Source organism: Urocampus carinirostris, chromosome 5 (genome assembly GCF_059441175.1).
Source record: "Urocampus carinirostris isolate Australia breed hairy pipefish chromosome 5, RoL_Ucar_1.0, whole genome shotgun sequence".
Lineage (NCBI taxonomy): Eukaryota > Metazoa > Chordata > Actinopteri > Syngnathiformes > Syngnathidae > Urocampus > Urocampus carinirostris.
Window position 1 is genome coordinate 34,737,088 of NC_142353.1, and position 20,032 is coordinate 34,757,119.

Consider the following 20,032-nt stretch of genomic DNA (forward strand, 5'->3'; position numbering starts at 1 on the left):
AAATGTGTCAGTATTTAAAAATATACATACTTGGGACCAAATGCCGAATTAAAAAAACAATCGAATTAAAAAAAAAAAAAGGAGGATAAAACATACAAACTCCAGATCTTCCTTTTTGATTGTGTGAAAGACCATCTGGCTGACATTGGGTCGATGCATGGAGGGTGAAGGAGGTACGTTTGATTCCTTGTTTCTCCGGCACACCAGCAAACAGGACTTTTCTTATAAAACAAAACAAAGTTATAAATATATCTTGTATATTATAAAACTGATGAATTATTATTTCACATTGTTCGGCATTGACATTTTTTGAAAGATGCAAAAAATTTATTTTGCTTTGACAATATATATTTTTTAGCTTGGTCGATGAGTTAAGCAGAATCACATTTTGTTGAGACTTAAAGTTTGTTTTGGGTCATATAGTTTAGTCATTATTTCAGTAATTTTTCGGTCACAGTTTATGGTCTTGTTTGTTGATTTCCTTTTCCTCAATACAATGCAAACATTTTTTTGCAGCTGAACTCTAACTTCCAAACATTTTTTGTTAACAATCGTTAACGAAGAAAATAAAGTGTTTTTCCAATATTATATATTTTAATTTTTGCTATTTGAGATTATTCGACCACACTACCTTACCCAAGTGCAAGATCTTATAGAGCGCTTACCCCTCGATTTAGGAGCACAGCACTTGCTGAACTGAAAAATGAAGCTATCAGAGCGCACGGCTTCCTTTTGGTAGCAGCGCAGTAGATCCTTTAGGCTGCTAAAGTTCCTCTTGGTTCCACTGAGGTTGAACTCGCCGCCGGCCGATCTGACGATCTGGCAGTGTTTGTACTCAACCGAGTCATACACCTGTGAAAGGGCACAAGAAAAAGGAACAAAGCTGAAAAATAACCAAAGATTTGGAAACAGTGCAAAGTATGTAATTTGGATTTCTTAGTTTTCAAATTCAAGGCTAGATTGTAACGCCGATTATACCACAAGATAGTTTCTACTTTTTCGAGGAGATTTCTGTGCCAAGAGCAAAAACATCAGCCTTTTAATCAGATCGGGTGCTTCTATTTTGGGTCCAGACTGTGTGCTTGAGGTATTTCATACATAAGACCAGTTTGCGTACCTCAACAGGGAACGTCAGAAAGTACTTGTTGAAGTCCCTAGAGCTGCTCCTTAAAATGTACAAGCCATGCTTGTTTGCACATCGCTGAAGTCGATTGATAGCAAACTCCATCCTACGGGGAGAGTACCGGCTTATCAGGGATCAAAAGTACAAAACAGAAGTATCCTTCTTTCTGAAAACTTACGAAACTGGTCCGTGGCAGTGGCAAGCGATGGCCTCAACAAGCCTAGGGGGCGCCACTTCTTTGCAAAGGTAGTGGTGTGCATCCGTGGTGAGCCTAAAGTGGCCGTCAATCAGCGACGCAAAAGAGAGAGCTTCGGACAAACTGGGGAACTCCAACTCCTGGAAAACATTCAGAAGGACTAAATTAAAACATTCTTTGTATGCAATTGTCTCTTCTGTTCACTTAGCGATGAAAAATGGATAGAAGAACAAAAGGATGACTGTATGGATCGAGGCGGATTTGCTCAGACACTTTTTCAGTAAAATACAGCTTACAAAGAACAGTAGATAAAGTAAAGCTAGGTAGATAATAGCATGTATGCAAATGGTTTTACCTCCAGTAAAAAACATCACTTTTTGTCAGAGAGAGACAAGCTAAATTTACCAGGTTTTTGCCATCCTGCTTGTTGATGGTGACCAAACGGCTCTCAGAAGCAGCTTCCTTGTTGGCTTGTTTGACACTAATGTCAACGACTTCAGGAAAGTCACATAAGGTCTGCAGCTCCTGGAGAGAAAAATAAAAACAGTTAGGTAAAAAATAGAAGTGAAAATTGGCTGTAAAAGACAAGTATATTCATAGATAGGTGGAAATTAAGTTTATAAAGGTTACAGTTTTTCAGAGTGAAGCGAGAGCTGCAAAATAAAAAATTAAGAGAAGAAAAATAGGGGTGGTTAATTATTATGACAACTTTCACAAACCTATTGAAGACAAATGATGATTTTTTTCCAAACTACAAGGTGCATCTAGAAACCCAAATTGGCCAGAAATTTGAAGACATACCTTATAAATTGAAAATGTGTCACCATAATCATGCAATTATTGATCAGTAGATATATTCTATCGCTGACCACAATTATATAACAATGGTGGCAATAGGGTTAAACCAAATAGCAATGGTAAGAGCACTGAATCCTAATCACCAGGCCGCTAAGGGCATGGATGGTTGTTCACAATTGCATACCATTGGATGCGACGGGAATCAACCCGGGTTGCTGCGGGGAGAGCGCCGCACCTTATCCACTCGATTAATAGCGATACAGACGACACATGAAAAGGCACTACATCTCCTTTTATTATCACACTGTTTCAAGTCATGGTACCAGACATTTTATTGGAATGAGGAAACAGAAGGTGATTAAAAAAATGGTATAAAATATGTTTCACTTTTTCTTAGCTCGAACAAAGCATTGTAAGCAACAAATGTTTTGAATACGTGGGGCTATACTTTACTTATATCTTTTAGGTTATTTATAGGTTATTTTCCACCTTTCTCTTCATTCAGTTAAAAATGACCAAATTACTTCCCACAATGCCTTTTAATTCATTCAGTTCAGAATCTCGTGCGCTTTCTGTATTTCAGTAGGCCCCAACATTTTCCGAATTTCAAAGTGGTTTGATGTCCGAAAATATTCTTGCGGCCTGGCCCAATAACAACATACACAATTTGGTATCTAACTAAAAATAGAGTGAAGATGCAAAAACCTACTGCCTTTCCATGTGTCATCTGTGTCCATAGTAAAGAATAGGAACCAATGCCCTTCCAATGCACAATTGTGAGCAGTGATGTATTCTGGCGATCAGTAAATGTACAAATGAGGTACTTTTCAAGTTTTTTTTTTTGCAAGCCTAAACCTTACGGAAGTTTTAATTCCGTGCTCCTTATATATGAAGAAAATATCAGAAACACTTTTGATGGGGCGTGTACCACATACGATATATATCCCATTGACATCCAAGTATTTAAAATTGATCTACACAAACCTTGTCAGGATCTTTCAGCTTCTCCCGGCACCACTGGATGCCTGTGTCGGCAGACACAAGCAGGACAAGCTGGCCACTGGTGGCCTCGCGCACTCTAAAGGTCTCTGTGAAGAAGGCGTTCTCCAGCGACTCCATGCTGATGATGTACTTCAGCTTGAGGTCACGCGTGGTGGTGCGGAACTGGCTGAACTGCTGGACGAAGCGCTTGAAGCGAAAGCGGATGCGCTTTCGTGTCACAAAACTGCAGCCATCGATCTGGGCGCGCATGTCTTTTGGCAGGAACGACTTGTAGCTGTCGAATTTATGAAGTAGCAGTGAACAGAAAGCATTTTTAATAAAGATTTGCGCAATACAGAGACCCTTCGTTAGTTCACATTTGGTTATTGCCGCTTCATGAATTTTGAATTTAATTGTCTTAAGTGTCATTGATATTAACATATCGTGCATTGTGTTCCGCAGCAGACAGCGAATGCTATCATGGGGGCAGGTTGTATTTGTATTTTGTATTTGTGTTTATTTTTATTCAGCCAGTATAAACCATAAACATGATATATACAAGAAATCGTTTGACACACGAACACTCAATAATGATAAAATAACAGATTTACAAGAATAAAAAGAATAGAGTAAAAAATATATTGTAGTGTATAATACAAGGTAATTATATAGAATAGTTTAAAAAGAAAGAATATGTAAATAACAAGACTAGAGTAGAATAGGTCGGAGGAACGCCGTTGGCATAATAATACTATACACAATAACCTAAATCAATTCCCGTTGAACATACGGATAGCGGGAGGGTAAAAACTCTCTTTAAGACGTGAAGTCTTGCTCGCAATGGAGCGAAGACGGCGACCTGAGGGCAGGTAATCAAAGTACCTGCGGGCAGGGTGACTGGGATCGTCTATAATTTTTAGTGTCCGTTTTCTAGTTGGATCGATGTAGATACTTTGCAGGGATGGGAGGCCAGCACCTATTATTTCCTCTGCTGTCCTCACTACTGATTCCATCTTTGACCATTCTTTCTGATTGACGCGACCAAACCAAACTGTGATTGACCTAGTTAAAACAGATTTAATGATAGCACGATAAAAATTGACTAGAATGGATTGACGGACTCCGAATGATTTGAGTTGACGAAGGAAGTAGAGCCTTTGTCTGGCTGACTTTAGAATATCAGTAGCATTGACAGTCCATGTGAGGTCAGCTGACAAGTAAGTACCCAGAAACTTGAATGAATGGACCAGTTCCACCTCACTACCATTAATTGACAGTGGCACATGCGGGGGAGGCTTAGTACGGAAATCTATTATCATCTCCTTAGTTTTACCTACATTCAATAACAGATTACTCTCGTGACACCAGGTGGAAAGTGAATCAATTTCTGCTCGTTATTCAGTTTCGTCTCCATTTGAAATGAAGCCAGTAACCGTAGTGTCGTCTGCATATTTAGCGAAAATCATGGGGGCAGGTTGTAAGTGTGTGTTGGGTGGATGGACTGCTTGTGTGCACGTGACTGTGGTATGCTTCCATATGCTGTCGTTCAAACAGCGGGGCGGGCGGACAAGATATGTGGCCCCCAAACTAACTGCAAAGCATAGCGACAGGTAGCTTTTAGCGACTTGTTACAGAGAAAATAATTTCATCGATTAAATCGGACTCTGAGGAAAGTCAGAAGAGCGCAAATAAATGCTGATCACCGGCGAGTGCTCCGTGGATTATGATTGGGTTCGGTAAGCGACGTTGGGAGAGAAGGTAATAGCGTGGCTGCAGGTCTGAGCCACTGCGGCAAGGCTATGCAACAACTCTCACAAGCTACCCCTGCTGAGCCTGTAGTACACCAATGCCAGATCCATTACCCATTAAATGGATGACCTGGAGCTACAACTCATGGGAAACTACTACACTTGGACCGGTTGAGTTTTAATCATCCAAGAGACCTGGTTCAATCCACTGATACCAGATTCTCACGTGCAGCTAGAGCCAGCCGCTTTCTAAATCACTTTTTTTCTTCCTTAAGGAGAAGCCCTCGAATTTTGTTGTACTTTTGTATAATGACAATAAAGACCATTCATTTGACTGCAATTCTGCTTGTGTTTTTATTTGTATATCTATAGTTTTGTTAATTTTGTTACAGTCGTATACTCTCAGTAAGGACCTTATCTTGACGTAAGTTAGACCCTTAGGGTCTTTTTATGAAGGTTCAGCGCTAATTGGGTGATTTTCACTTTTTGCAGGGGGGGTTCTGGTCCCCATAAACCGCATTAACCGAAGCATTACTGCACTGTTCATTTGGAAATAGAGTGACTAAATTTAAAACAATAATGGGACTTCATTTTAAAAGGTGCATTTATAAAACAGAAGACTTAACTACCTTGTAGTGTGATAAATGTCCAGTGGCGAAATCTGTTTCTCGTTCGCGGCCCGAGTCATGTCCAGCACGGCCATGCCGAGGCACTCCTGCTGGGTCTCGTGGGAGTTGGACAGCTTGACCAAGCCGCCAATAAAATCGTTCCTCCACTAGTGGAATAATGGTGGTTCAAGAAATTCTATTAGTACTTCCAGACAAAGACAATAGGAACAAGTAATCTTTGTTGCCAAACAGCTGCAGCCACCCATAGCTAGCTGGTGGTGGTTTCATCAGGAACTCATTTATCCGTGAACAAAAAAAATAAGAGTGTGCTATGTAAGCCTCTGTACATTGTGTTGAAATGCAAAATATTAATCTGACGCTCTCTCTTTCAGGCCAAGTTTTCTAGGATACCTGCTTCCAATTGGGTTCAACTGGGAAAATTATTTAGCAACGATATGTCAACGTATGAGAAATGTCTACTTACAACCTTTGGCTTTGTATTTTTATATCAAAAGAAAATGAAGTTGACGTGATGGAACATACTTTATATTTTTTGGCCAATAATCAAAATTAAGAGTGAGTTATTAAAATGAATGAGCGCATTTGGTCTGGATTGAGACAGTTTCGGCAGGCCCTTTTAAAAAAAAAAGGCTTAGAATTTGTGCACAACAAATCTCTTTCAATTTGCATGACTTTTTGTTCTATTTCAGACATAGCTCCTAGACTAAAAGTTCATGTGTCCCGCTAGGATAATTCTCTATAAATTTTGTGTTATATTAATAATGTTACATATTGACATTACAGACAACTGAGGCTGTACAGTGGTTATAAAAGGTCCATTACGAAATCTTATGTACAGTCTGTGATCCCCAAAAACGAATAGTTTGATGGATTTATTTTTTTTAACACACAGTGTTTCAGGGTCAGTGGGTATGCAAGTGTCTCTGCGTTTGGTCTTTTCAAAGATGAAAAAAAATATATTCAGGGGGTTGGCTTCGCTAATGCAATATTCCAAATATCCCCAGGCAAAAATATTTAGCGCTTATGAAATTCTCACTTGTTTGACAGTTTTCTGTGTCAGCTGATGCCATTAATAATACAGATCGGCCGTTATGGGTCTTTCAAGGCCAATACTGATTATTCGTATTAAGAGGCGGCCGATAACCGATATTTGAAGCAGATATTCATTTGCTGTAGAAACTTAAAAAATAATTATTAGCGGTCTGAAACGTTTTACAGTAAATAAAATATCATTTCATGACTTATTTTTCACTTAAACCAAAAACTCGTATAAAAAAGGCACAAAAAAACTTAAATAGCTCTGAAACATTTTACAGTAAATGGATGGGAGAGAGGAGGAAGGGAGGAGCGAGTGTGAGCTTCAGTTTTAAATATATTTAATCAGACGATTTAATTGAAAAAAAAAAAAAGCCGACACCGATATCCGTCAAATTCCCAAATACCGGTCTCGATAATCGCTTGACCACTAAATTAATAAGCCTGCTTATTTTTAAAACTATCAGTAAGATATTTTTATAGACAAAAAAAAGCCTCTTGTGGTAAATAAAAAATCATGGAAAAAAAAAAAACCAAAAAGCATAAGAGCGTTTTCGTATCCTGCCTGGCTCTGGAACACATTGGTGCCATTGAAAAAAAACATGCACTATTCTAAAGTAAATGTTAGCTTTTTCTCTCGGGACGATCGAAACATTTGTATAACCCACTTGCTGGCTTTAGAATTTTCAAACCATATTCTGGATTATTTAGCCAGAGAATTAATATTTACTAGCCGTGTTGAAGATTTTCAGATATCATTTGAACCTTGTGCGAGTGTCTTTGTGCTTAAAATATACCAATAGATGAATATTCACCAAATTCAGTGCAATCAAAACACAACCTCTGAAGTAGCAGCATTCTCACCTGATGAAAGAGATATGACATCACGTAATCGTCCAGAACTGGACTTTCTGATCCCTTTGTGACACCGTATCGATAAGCACGGGAAGCCCCACCGCTGTACCAGCCAGGGTAGTAGTACCTGCATCGGATGAACAAGATTAGGCGACACTGGAATGTTAAAAAATTGATAAGTTTGGGGCAGTGGTTCTCGACTGTTATGACTTCAGGACCCAAAATCACATCCTAATTACTGGCTGTGGTTTAAATCAAGAAAAAAAAAACACCTCTTAAATGTATTGAATTAAAGGATTGTGCAGTTTAAACCAGAGATAGTCGAATATGTTCACATTCAGAATAATGAAAAACCAAAAACAACCAGCAAAACCAAAACAACTCCTACAGTAATCCCTCGCTATAACGCTGTTTAATTTTCACGGTTTGCTACTCTACAGATTTGCATCGTGCATTGTCTTTTGCATTCTCATGGCCTTGTCTTCAAGATAGTTGTTATTAGTCATAAATAATTAAATCTTTACAGTATAGTTTATTTGTTAAACACATGCTTGGGCCTGGATAAAGGTTTGCTTCTTTGATTTCAATGCATTGTCAAGTCATGTTTATTTGTATATAGTGTTCGATAACGAAACCGTAAGACGTCATTATTTTTTGTCATTTCGTTTTGCTTTTAATGAATAACAGATTTGTTTTGTTTTTGTTTTCCTTTCAGTGTATAATAAATTATTTTATTGTATAATAATTGTAAAATAAAAGAAAGGTTTATTTTCACAGATTTCACCTATCACGGTTTCATTTTGGACCCCAATCCCCGCTGAAACAAAGGATTATTGTATTGTAAAACCCATTGGAAGAGGGGACACTATTGTACAGCTATCACAAGTTTATTTTGGAACCTAACCGCGATGAAAAACAAGGGTTCACTGTATTGCATTAATGCTCGGTTAAGGTAATTAAATCCATATCTCATATATTTTCCACCGTATCTGCGTTTGGCCATGCTTATCATGTGTAAACAACCTTTTTGGCACTTTTCTGTGGTGCGAAATGGAAGGTGTCAAATCACGTTTGAAGGCAATAATTGCCAACTGTTGTTAAGGAACATTAAATGACCCTGAATATTTTTTACTTTTCCGAGCATTATTTTTCCAATGCAAAGTCCTGTGACCCACTGAAAACGGGACTGCGACCCACTTTTTGGTCCCGGCCCACCAATTAAGAAACACCGGTTATGGGTATTTGCCGAAACCCTACCTTATTCTAAAAAACACGTCCTCTGAGTCAGATTCGTCAAGATGGAAAATGTGATTTGGGGGGAACCACAAGCAGTCCTGCTCCCTGAAGAGGCTAAAAAGGTTGAAATAGAGAGGAGAGATACCTGTCGACAAAAAAAGAAAGTGATTGAAGGATTTGATTTATTTTGATAAACATCTTGATATATTCAAGTACCAATGGATAATTAAAAAAGAAAACCAGCGGCAGAGCTTTCATTTGGCACTCTTACTAGTGGTACTTTGGTCGGGAAACGACAGAGTAGTGCATCTATGTTGTACAGCTAAAAAAAAAGTTGTTTTTAGTGCCAACACAAGCAAGCGTGAGGTCAATAAATTTGGTTTTAAATGTCAACATTGCTTGTTCTATCATCAAATGCACAACATTCGATTCCAACAACATGCTGGTAGGCCTGAGCTCTACCAAACTCACACAGTATTTTGGTCTCCATTTGACTGATGCCATAGATAGAAAAAACTGCACGTTCTCAGGTCCCTGATCATAGCCAATGCTGTTCTTAGTGTGGTCATACGAGTTCTTCATGCTGATCTCTGATCAGTCATTACATACATTGACATTAACATGCTAAACTAGAACAAACTCTTACCAAAATTTTTTGAACCTTCACGGGGTTTGTACACCCTTTTCGTGGCCAAATTCAAGCACTTTTAAGGACTTTCAAAGCCAATTTTCCAATTTCTACAGTACCATTAAAATAAACAATCTGGTCCGACTCCGGTATTTTGCTGGGCTTCGAATATATCCCGATTTACATATACAATTTTTAATCTTGCGTGTGCATTTATCAAGGCATTTGAATTTTAGATCCTGAGTAAACTGCCAATATATTTGTTTATGAGACAGGTCTCTCCTCACATTGGTGTTGGGTAAAAATGAGTAACACGTAGTTTACATTTTCAGTTGAAGAAAGTTCTTCCTATTACAATTTACCACTGGGAAACGCTACCTTCGTTTTTTACATGGCCCATAAAAATGTCCATAATGGATATTTAATCCTTGCACTAATACTTTTTTTTCATTTCATAGTGCACTGTTTGGGTGTAGCATGTAGAAAACCGTTCATTAGATCATTAAAATCATTAAACTAGTCATCTCAGTGAATTACCTCTCATAGAATTTGAGAGCCGACTCTCTCATTGTGAAGAGTTGGATCTGTTTTTGCAGCATGCTGTGCGTGGTTTTGTTTCATGATTTAGCCATTGTTTGCAATTTCAGTTTTCTAGCCATTGTTCAATAATATGGCAGCCTCCTGGAGCAATGACTCCTCACATGACAACGCCAAATGCAAACTAATGCCAGCTGGTGTTAATCGCGAGGGAAGGAGAAATTCAATGGCAAAGTGAACCTACCATAGCAGACTTGTTTTATTTTTAATGTGTGGTCAGACTGCTGAGAAATGTGGCAACGATTTCTAGGATTATCAAGAAATGTACCCAAAAATCAAGGCATTTTTTAAACCGATTTCAAGCACCCGTATGAACCCGGGTCTCCGATCACAACCAAATAAAAATGTTCCGAGTTTGGCCTTGCATGTTTTGCAGATCTGTAAATTGGTCATAACATACATTGCAAAGTCATTTATAATATGATTCATTGTTATAGCCTGAAGATGATACGACACTCACTGCATGCTTTGGCAGCGGCGATGCACAGCTCCTCTGCCACGTAATCACCAGCCGGGTAACACAAGAATTTGCAGTTGGACTCTGCCTGGATACTGTGGTACAAGTGAAGCCTCAGAACCGTGGAGACAGTGGAAGCGGTGCCAGTGGTCGGGTTCGTGTCCGGACATTCCCGATGGGCGCTCCCGTTGCGGTGTTGCGCCGCGGAGCAGGTGTTCGGCGTAGCGTCCATGGCTTAATGAGAGGCCAATGTGCCACCTTCAGTCGGATACAAATAATCACTATTAAATTTTGATCTTTAAGAAAATTAGCATTGAATTTAATCGTTAGATTGTTATTCTTTGAAATGGCTCATGGGAGACAAAATCAACAAAGAAATTCTTTACGCAATCACACATGCCCCCGCACACAAAATAAAGGACAGCATGGGTGAAGGTTAAAAAATGTGATATACAGTATTTTGCAGTTGTTTAGATCCCTTAACCACTAGGGTCGTAGGGACGCCATTTCTTGTGGTGTGTCTTGGGCAAGTACAACCTTGTGGCGCCAAGCCCTCTCCAGGCCAACAAATGTTTCCATCCAGTCTCAAATCGGGGAAATGTCGCGTTTCAGGGGAATGTGCTAACCATTGTTCTTCGGAGTGAATAATTTATTTTCATAAACTGGTCTTGTTTCCCATGATGTAATTATTGTACACTCTGTAGTACTTACAGGGTGTGAGGGTTAAAAAAAGAACCTGGCATACAAGTTTCACAGAAACAAAATTAAGGGATTATCTAACACAAACCAGTTCATTCAATGCCTGACTTTTTGCCTGACATTCCTGTGGACGTGCACAAAACGTTATCCTTCTCTGACCAGACGATGACGATGGTACTTTGTCATCGTTTTTTGAAAGAAATAAGCACTGTTGAAGAGTTAATTGCCTTTTACTATTTGTCCATATCTTACAGATCCCCCACACTGATTCACTACACCTACTCACTGTTTGGGGCCGCCTACACACATTAATTTGCCAGATATAGGAAGCAACACTAGGAAATTGGGCTTCCTCGATGAGTGGACAAAGATCTGATGGGCACGTGTTTGTTTATGTACTGTATAATTGTATTGTACAGCTCTTCCTGCCATCTAATGGTGATTTATCACACTAAAATCATTCCCAAAGACTTGATACTTTATGATGAGCAACGCCAAACCCATTAACATGTTTTTTCTACATATATTTTTAAAAAAAGTTATTTTTACGTTTTGGCACTCAGGGCCAATGTTTCCGATAATGCTATTGCACTGAATAAGTTAATTATTTTTACACCAGTTAATCAAAATTGCAGGAGGTTAAACTAACTAAGATAATTTCAACTGTGAAACGAACATTACAGCCAGTATTTCTTATTGGAAATAATGTGTCATTTTTGGGAGAAAACGCAAGACACTGATCTATATGAATTGATGCAAAAATACTCTGGGAAAATGTGAATAATAATAATCATAATGTATTATGAGTAGACAATCCAGGAAGACCTGCTTTAAAGCAACGAGTGCATTCTTTTACTCACAGGAAATCTATTCTGACGACCTCAGCAAAAGCAAAACACCACAAAGTTGCGTCATTTCAGAAAAAAAGACGGGCACGCAAACATAGTTAGCTTGTTTTCAAAATGGGTGTATGTGTGAAATTGCTTCATACTACACCATCAATGTGCTGTTTGTCTTAGGGTGATACTGAGTGAGGGTCTACACCAGCTGACCTGACATAAACGCAGGGGTACACTTGTGACTTGCCAAGTGCTATGAAATACAGCTGCAAAGAGTTGGTTGAAATATTTCAGAAAATTACCAACGATTTGGATACCTTCGTTATTTAAACAGTCCTAATGCACAGAAATGTATCAGTATTATTTCCCATTTGAAGAAACACTAGCAGACAGATTTATCTTTGAAGACAGCAAAGTCATAACCAAGAAAATTGTTTCATGATGCGAAAGATTTCATTGCTTTTTGTTGTCAGCAGTGCCTGTGAAAGAACAAGTGCCAATTTGAAACCCGGACAATAATTACAGTTGTGTATTCGGTTGTATTTTGAAAAACGATATTAATAATGATAGACATCTACTTGCTAATTATTTCCAGGGCGGAGCCATTTGTTTGAGTGAGTCAGTGAAGAATGACACCGACCGAGAATAAAGATTTGTGGTCTCGTCTGGTCCATGTGGTTGTCCAATATTTTGTGTGGTTTTTTTTTGTATTATGGGAATAAGCTAGAGTGTGAAGGATGTGAAGGATTCAAACCAAGAATCTTACTAACAATGAATGTTAGTCATTTTAAAACCCATCAACAAGATGAATAGATAATTGCAAAGTCTTATTCAAACACAAACATATGCAGAGCCCATTTGCGGAATGTTTTGGAAAAAATGTCCCTAATTTATATCTAATTTAAGTAAATATTTTTAGAATAAAATAGAATTGTTTTTATTGTCATTGAAATCAATATTGTAAAACATTTTGATAAATATACAAAAAAAAAAAAATCTATAATATATATTAAGTGTTATTGTTACTGTTTACCTGACTTGTTTACCTGACTGCCCATTTTGCACATCTGGTTAGCTGCTCCTCTTGCACTATTTGCGCTACTGTAAAATACTATACATAGCCATAATTATTTAGTATATTATTAGTACTCAATACAACATTTTATCTATATCTGTACATTCAAGGAAACTGTGCGGGTCAGATGTATCGACATTTCGTTCTGTATACACGTGTACTAGAATGACAATAAAGTAGATCTGAATCTGAAAGTATCAAACGTTACAGGGGGTGTTAGCAGTTTAAATGCAGGATTTTGGTTTTCTTGTTTTAATTTTTGAATGCCTTGCCTGCAAGATAAGTTGTAATTGGGATAGGTTCTTAAAAACGTAAGCTCTATTCTATTCCCTGGGGGCTCATGATTATGCATTAAATTTTGGTATTGTACAGCGGATTGCGCGCAAATATTTTGTTTTTGTTAATTATTTGCCGGTGTTGTTTTTATGCAGTGCCCAAATATACAAAAAGCCACAAGACCCAGTAAGGATAACTTAGGCCAGGGGTCACCAACTTTTAGCAGAGCAGATATTGAGAGCCATTTCTAGAATAACAACTTAAGTTATAACTATGTAGTTACTATGTTATTAGAATTTGAATTGTCTTTAGTGCCACTGGTAACAATGAAGTGAACATAGTTTGAAACGAGATTAGACATGGCACACCAGAATAAACACGTAGTTAAGACTGGCCTATGTTTTTAGTGCATCGTATAAATAGTGTAATGAAAAATAGTACAATAATATTTAGCAACAACATTTCCAATTGAGGCAACAAAAAATATATTAAGACCTAATTTTTGGTTCCGTCGTGCAGTGGTTAGCACATTTGCCCAACATGTGAAAGGTCCCTGGTTAGAGACCGGGTGGAAACATATGTTGGCCTGGAGAGGGAAGGGCGTCACCAGGCTGTACTTGCCCAAGACACACCAAGGAAACAGTGACCCTACGACCCTATTGGTTAAGGGATCAAACCAACCACTAAAACAATGATTTGTTTGTGTGTGGCTTTTTATCTAGGCACAGCACAAGAAAACCACATCAATCATGAATTAACAAAAGGAAACAATAAATTGTTTGCACAAAGAAGAGCTGTACAATACAATTATACAGTACATAAACAAACACGTGCCCAAAGGGAGTACGCTGAAGCCAAAGCTTTTAAGTGCCGATTCTTATTCCATTTTCTTTAAGGCAGGGACGACATTTTTCAATAAAAACAAGAAAACAGCACCGTACCCCTCAAAGGAAAAATAGAAAGCAAAAAAAAACAAAAATTACATTTCAGACTTAGATTAGTATCACTAGAGACTATTATAACAAATAATACCCAGATAAACTCAATATAGTAATCTTCTTTGGTATATTCGTATAAAATGAATATAGTATTTGATACAGTAACTTGATGTAAATTTGGGAACATTTTAAAAGTCAATCTAAAAATGAATACCTTTTCAACTGTTGTGCGAGAATATTAGACCTTGAAAGGCATTCATCATCACACTATTTTACTCATGGTACCATGTTGTACTACGCTGTAATAAATTCCGCCAGAGATCTTTGAGCGTTCTCCATTCGGCCCTGGTGCTGTGGAATGCTCTTCCCCCTGAGATTTGATCTGCAACCTCAGTGGAAATGTTTAAGTCTAAGCTTAAAACACACTACTATTCTATAGCATATGAATAACCTATATTTTATCTTGACCATATCTGTGTATTATTTGCCCTCATGTAGGTTTTAGATCAGGGGATGGTGTCGTAATAGTCTGTGGTTTGCAATCATCTGTGGTCTGTGCAGCCCTTTGAGACTCTTTGTGATTAAGGGCCATACAAAAAACATGACTTGACCAGCTGTCCTTTGTAATTGAATAAGTGATTTTATATTGCTTTCAGGGCAGCACGGCGGTGCAGTGGTTAGCGCTTGTGCGGCACAGTTCATGTCATGGGAACCTGTCGTGGGTTCAAATCCAGCGCCAGACTTCCTGTGCGCAGTTTGTATGTTTCCGGTTTCCTCCCACATTCCAAAAACATGCATTTCAGGTGAATTGGCTGGTCCTAGGTGTGAATGAGCGAATGAGTTGTCTGTCCCCGTGTGCCCTGCGATTGGCTGGCAACCAGTTTAGGGTGTCCCCTGCCCACTGCCGGGAGATGGGCTCCAGCCCCCCCGCGGCCCTAATGAGAATAAGCGGTACGGCTAATGAGATGAGATATTGCTTTCATATGTAATTTCCCCAAATCCCTAAACAATAACATAAATAGAGCAAAAGTACGGTTTGAAATTATATTTCATAGACCATCACTATCACTGCAGGAGCAATTTGCAGGTTGCTGAGGTGATCTTAGGAGGCTACCTGGTATCACTTTATTGACTCTAAACACCCAAAAAGGGGACAAATTACGTTATGCATGCAATAAGCGAAATCACACGTTTCCTGCCAGATCAGTGACGCCACTTCGGATATAACACTTTGAATCCGCGATGACAACACTTGCAGAGGACTAGGAAATCAAACCAAAACGATTTGGTGAAAAGAAGCGTGACACTTACTTGAGATGAGTAGCCAGTGGTGCGGCTAGCCAGCTAGCTTACTCCTAGCCCCTCCGTAGGCCACCCGGCAGCCCGGACGACTTTGACAGCACACTTATTTTTGAAATTGCTTTTGATGAAAACAAGTTCTGTAGTCGATAAGCTTAAAAGACCCCCCCAAAAAGCCAGAGTTTATTCCATTCCCCACGCGTTGCTACATAACTGACAGTTTTGGGAAGCCCAAGACTGCCAGTTCCCCATGTCGCTTCCCCTCCCGCCCCCCTTTTCGACCAGCAACTTTATCCCGTTGGTCTTATCGCGTCAACATAACTTTAAAGTTAACGCCAGCTCCCGTGGTCTAAAAGGTAGAGACGACGCCCGGGTCCGTTGGTTATAACGAGTCCGTGAAGATGTGAGTGGAGTCGCGGTGGTCCATTGAGCTTTCCGGGGGAACTTATCCACTTGTTGCGCAGCGGTGCTAACAGGACGAGCGCGCTAGCAGCTAGCTTGAAAGCAACAGGGAGGACTCGAGTCAACAAGCGGCCTCTCCCAGCGCGCTGCGTTCAATAGTGTAGGAAATCCCGCGATCGCTTCTTTTCTCGAACGTCGGTGCTCGTGCACCCGGGGTGTTAAAGTCAAACGGATTGAAGGGACAGGGTTGGGTAGGGTTACTTTAACTTGATTACTTTCAATTACTTTTGGATTACTCCAATACCGAATGTGCTAATAAAAGACAAAAGAAACTAAATATGAATAGAATTACTAAATTTTGTGCAGGCTTGGGGAGTAACGGAATACATGGAACGGCAAAAATGATGTTGGCAAGCTCATCTCATCTCATTAGCTGCACCGCTTATCCTCAGTAGGGTCACGGGGGTGCTGGAACCCATCCCAGCAATCATCGGGAAGTGGGCAGGGGACACCCTGAACTGGTTGCCAGCCAATCACAGGGCACACAGGGACATTTACACCTAGGGACAATTTGGACCGACCAATCCACCTGAAATGCATGTCTTTGGAATGTGGGAGGAAACCGGAGTGTCCGGAAGAAACCCACGCGAGCACGGGGAGAACATACAAACTCCGCACAGTAATAATAATAATAATAATATCCCTTTATTGTCATTCTATGTAACAATGCACACAGAACGAAATGTCGATACACCTGACCCGTACAGTTAAACTGTAGCGAAGCCAATGCAGTAAGTCTGGTAGCTGGATTTGAACCTACACAGGAGGTTCCCAAGATCTTAGAACTGTGCCGCACACGCGCTAACCACTGCGCCGCCGTGCTGCCCTGTTGGCAAGCTGTTTGGATTTATTTTCATTTTGTTCCCGTCGCATTTTATGTTAGTTTTGCCGGAGATCAAAGAGATCAAAACCAGGAGAGAGAGCTTAACACGTGTTGTGAGTCATCATTTTATTCATATTTATTTATTTTGTTTTCTATTAGCATATTTGGTATTGGAGTCATCCAAAAGTAATTGAAAGTAATCAAGTTAAAGTAACCCTACCCAACCCTGTGAAGGGACAAATAAAACAAAAACAGCTACAAGGTGAGTGCTGGCCTCTGCTTTAATCTCCCAATTACTAAATAATATGTAACATTATGCATGGAATTACTTTTCAAAAAGTGGAAAAATGAAGTAAAACGAGACAAAAATGGGAAAAACAAAACAAAACAAAAATAAATAAATACAATAACCGGCAGGCTTAATGGTTAGCGCGTACAGGGCACAGTTTTAAGGTTATGTGATCAAATCCAGCTACCACCCCTTCTGTGCAGAGTTTGCATGTTCTCCCCGTGGTTGTGTGGGTTTCCTCCCACATGCAAAAACTTGCTTGTCAGGTTAACTGGCAGGTCCAAATTGTCCCTAGGTGTGAATGAGCAAGTGAGTTGTCTGTCTCTGTGTGCCCTGTGATTGGCTGGCAACTGGTTCAGGGTGTCCCCTGCCCACTGCCCAAAGATGACTGGGATGGGCTCCAGCCCCCCGTGACCCTGCTGAGGATAAGCGGCGCAGACGACGGATGGAGGATGGATGAAGACAAAAATGGGAAAAACAGAAATGTGGCACGGCGGGCTTAGTGGTTAGAGCATCCGCGGTACAGTTCTAAGGTCATAGGATCAAATCCAGCTACCACCCCTTCAGTGCAGGGTTTGCATGTTCTCCCCGTGCTTCTGTGGGTTTCCTCTGGGCATTCCAGTTTCCTCCCACATTCCATAGACATGCGTGTCAGGTTATTTGGCCAGTCCAAATTGTCCCTAGGTATGTACGAGCGAGTGAATTGTCTGTACCTGTGTACCCTGTGACTGGCTGGCAAGCAGTTGAGGGCTTCCCTTGCCCACTGCCCGAAGATAGCTCCCCCGCGACCCAACTGAGGATAAGTGGTGCAGATAATGGATCAATGAACAACAACATAGGCAATAAGAGGGATAGAAGAAAAAAGAAAGAATAAACTTTCCATTTTAATGTAAACACACACTGAAAAACACAGAAAATAAAACCTGTCAATCCCCTGTGGTCAGTCCATCTGCTAACCTCAGTGTATACTAGGCAAGCCTTTTTCGACCCTGACTCCCACCTGTCCGGTTTTTGCTCCCGTCTGTCTCCGGCTATGACCTGTTTTGATCCTGACCACATCTGTCCCAACAAACAAAATCACAATTAAATGAGATCCTGTCCATCTCAAACACAATTGAGATGGCGCCAACTGACTGAGCAGGAAGAAGAAATCGACCCAGGGATTACCAACTTTTAAGGGTATGATTTACCCTCTGATTCATTTTTCTTCTTCTGAAAACGGGTCCGAAACCCACCAGTTAAAAAACACTGGTCCGGTGCAGTGGTTCTCAACTGGTGTGACTTGAGGACCCTCCATTCCACCCTAATGACAAGATATGACCCAAACAAGAAATACATTCTACTTGTCCAATTTATCCAATTAAAGGATTTTTCATTTTAAAGTAGAAATAGTAGAATGTACCTTATATACTAATATACAAGCCTACATCACATATAAGCAACCCCTTACAACTGCTTTAAAATTGTCACATGTAGGGCAAATCAGCCCAGCTCAATGAATGAACCCAGCTCGACAAAGACCAACCCATTCTTTCTTTTCTCCTGATCATGTTGGCCATGAACCCAAAAGACATTTTCCTTTTTATTTCCAAAGACTCTTCTTTTGTTTCCACCGGACTACCGGGCCACGTACACTTTCCTTTCTTTAGGACCACCTTTTCTACTTTCATTTTCCCATTATTTCTAAGGGTTGGAAAGGGCACCCATATGATGCGGCATGGGTAAACCAGTGAAAGATGTCGGCCCCTGCTGTTGAACAGAAGAGTGTGTTGTGTCACCCTGACCTGAGTGACATGGCCACTTTCTGGTGTCCCGTTTCATCTGGAGGGACGAAAGCATGGCCAACTTGGATGCCGAGGTACTTAACTTGTTTGGGTGTTTGGGCATTTGGGTTGGCCATGGTCAATTTATTTTTTTGCTACTTTTTTAAAATTTTCTTTGTTTTCGTATGTTTTTGTCCTGCTGTCGGTCACCCCTCTCGAGGAATATGACCAGGGTAGATAAATAAATTGATTTTCCCATTACCACAGACATAACTAAACATTCGCAATTCACCCCAGTTCAAAGAACTCAGGCCTTAGGGAATGAGTGGAATGACTGCGTCCCCTAGTGGACAGTTTGTGTATGATAGATAGATAGATAGATAGATAGATAGATAGATAGATAGATAGATAGATAGATAGATAGATAGATAGATAGATAGATAGATAGATAGATAGATAGATAGATAGATAGATAGATAGATAGATAGATAGATAGATAGATAGATAGATAGATAGATAGATAGATAGATAGATAGATAGATAGATAGATAGATGGATAGATACTTTATTCATCCCCGTAGGGAAATTTAAACTTGTATGTACCCGGGTCTCCTCGCCGTGACCACAAATCTGCAGGGGATTACAATAAAATCTGATAACATGAACTTTTTAATGGTATTTAAAACATTCAATACTTTTCCCATAATTAGTAAACGTGTCATTTTGGGGACCTTCCTACGTTTGGGGGACCCAGTCAACATTGATTCCAAACCAGCGGCATTAGCTCAGGAGCGCTCGTTTTGAGATCAAGGTCACAGGTTCAATTCCCAGCTACTCCATATTATATGTCGAAGTGTCTTTGGGCAAGACACTGAATTCCTGATGCCCCCATTAAGCAGGTAGATTTACATGGCTAGCCACCTATTGGTGTGTTAGTGTGGGTGTGAATGGGTAAAGCGGTTTGGGGGGGTCTTCATTAACTTGAAAATCGCTATATAAATGCAGACCATTTGATGTCACCCGAAAAGATGACATCTTCCCCGATCACGCCCAAAATCCTTGAATTCATCTTGTGCCCTCGTTTTCTTCCCAGACGCCCCGCCGCCCGGAATAAATGCAACCACAGCAACAACAATAATTCTCAAAATAAGTTGCAATGTATACAAAAATATAAATAAAATATTTTTAAAAAACTTAAATGAATTGCTAACTATGTTTTCGCACATAAAATAAAACGTATATATAAGCAATGTTCCCTGTAATTTTCCACGGGTCTGAGCGTTCAC

At 39.8% G+C, this 20,032-nt stretch overlaps 1 protein-coding gene across 1 annotated transcript in view; it reads right to left on the reverse strand.

Moving 5' to 3' along the window:
* The window catches only part of jak2b (Janus kinase 2b), a 28,812-nt gene extending 12,857 nt beyond the window's left edge, over positions 1–15,955 (reverse strand). The window contains exons 1-11 of the mRNA XM_088336569.1: positions 15,422–15,955; positions 10,287–10,541; positions 8,623–8,746; positions 7,375–7,492; positions 5,476–5,621; positions 3,102–3,393; positions 1,725–1,844; positions 1,302–1,459; positions 1,118–1,229; positions 666–852; positions 97–221 (exon numbers count right to left, since the gene is read on the reverse strand). Of these exons, the coding sequence (XP_088192695.1) occupies positions 97–221; positions 666–852; positions 1,118–1,229; positions 1,302–1,459; positions 1,725–1,844; positions 3,102–3,393; positions 5,476–5,621; positions 7,375–7,492; positions 8,623–8,746; positions 10,287–10,515 (1,611 nt within the window). The 5' untranslated portion in view covers positions 10,516–10,541; positions 15,422–15,955. The remainder of the gene's footprint in view (positions 1–96; positions 222–665; positions 853–1,117; positions 1,230–1,301; positions 1,460–1,724; positions 1,845–3,101; positions 3,394–5,475; positions 5,622–7,374; positions 7,493–8,622; positions 8,747–10,286; positions 10,542–15,421) is intronic.
* Between the last annotated feature and the right edge of the window lie 4,077 nt (positions 15,956–20,032).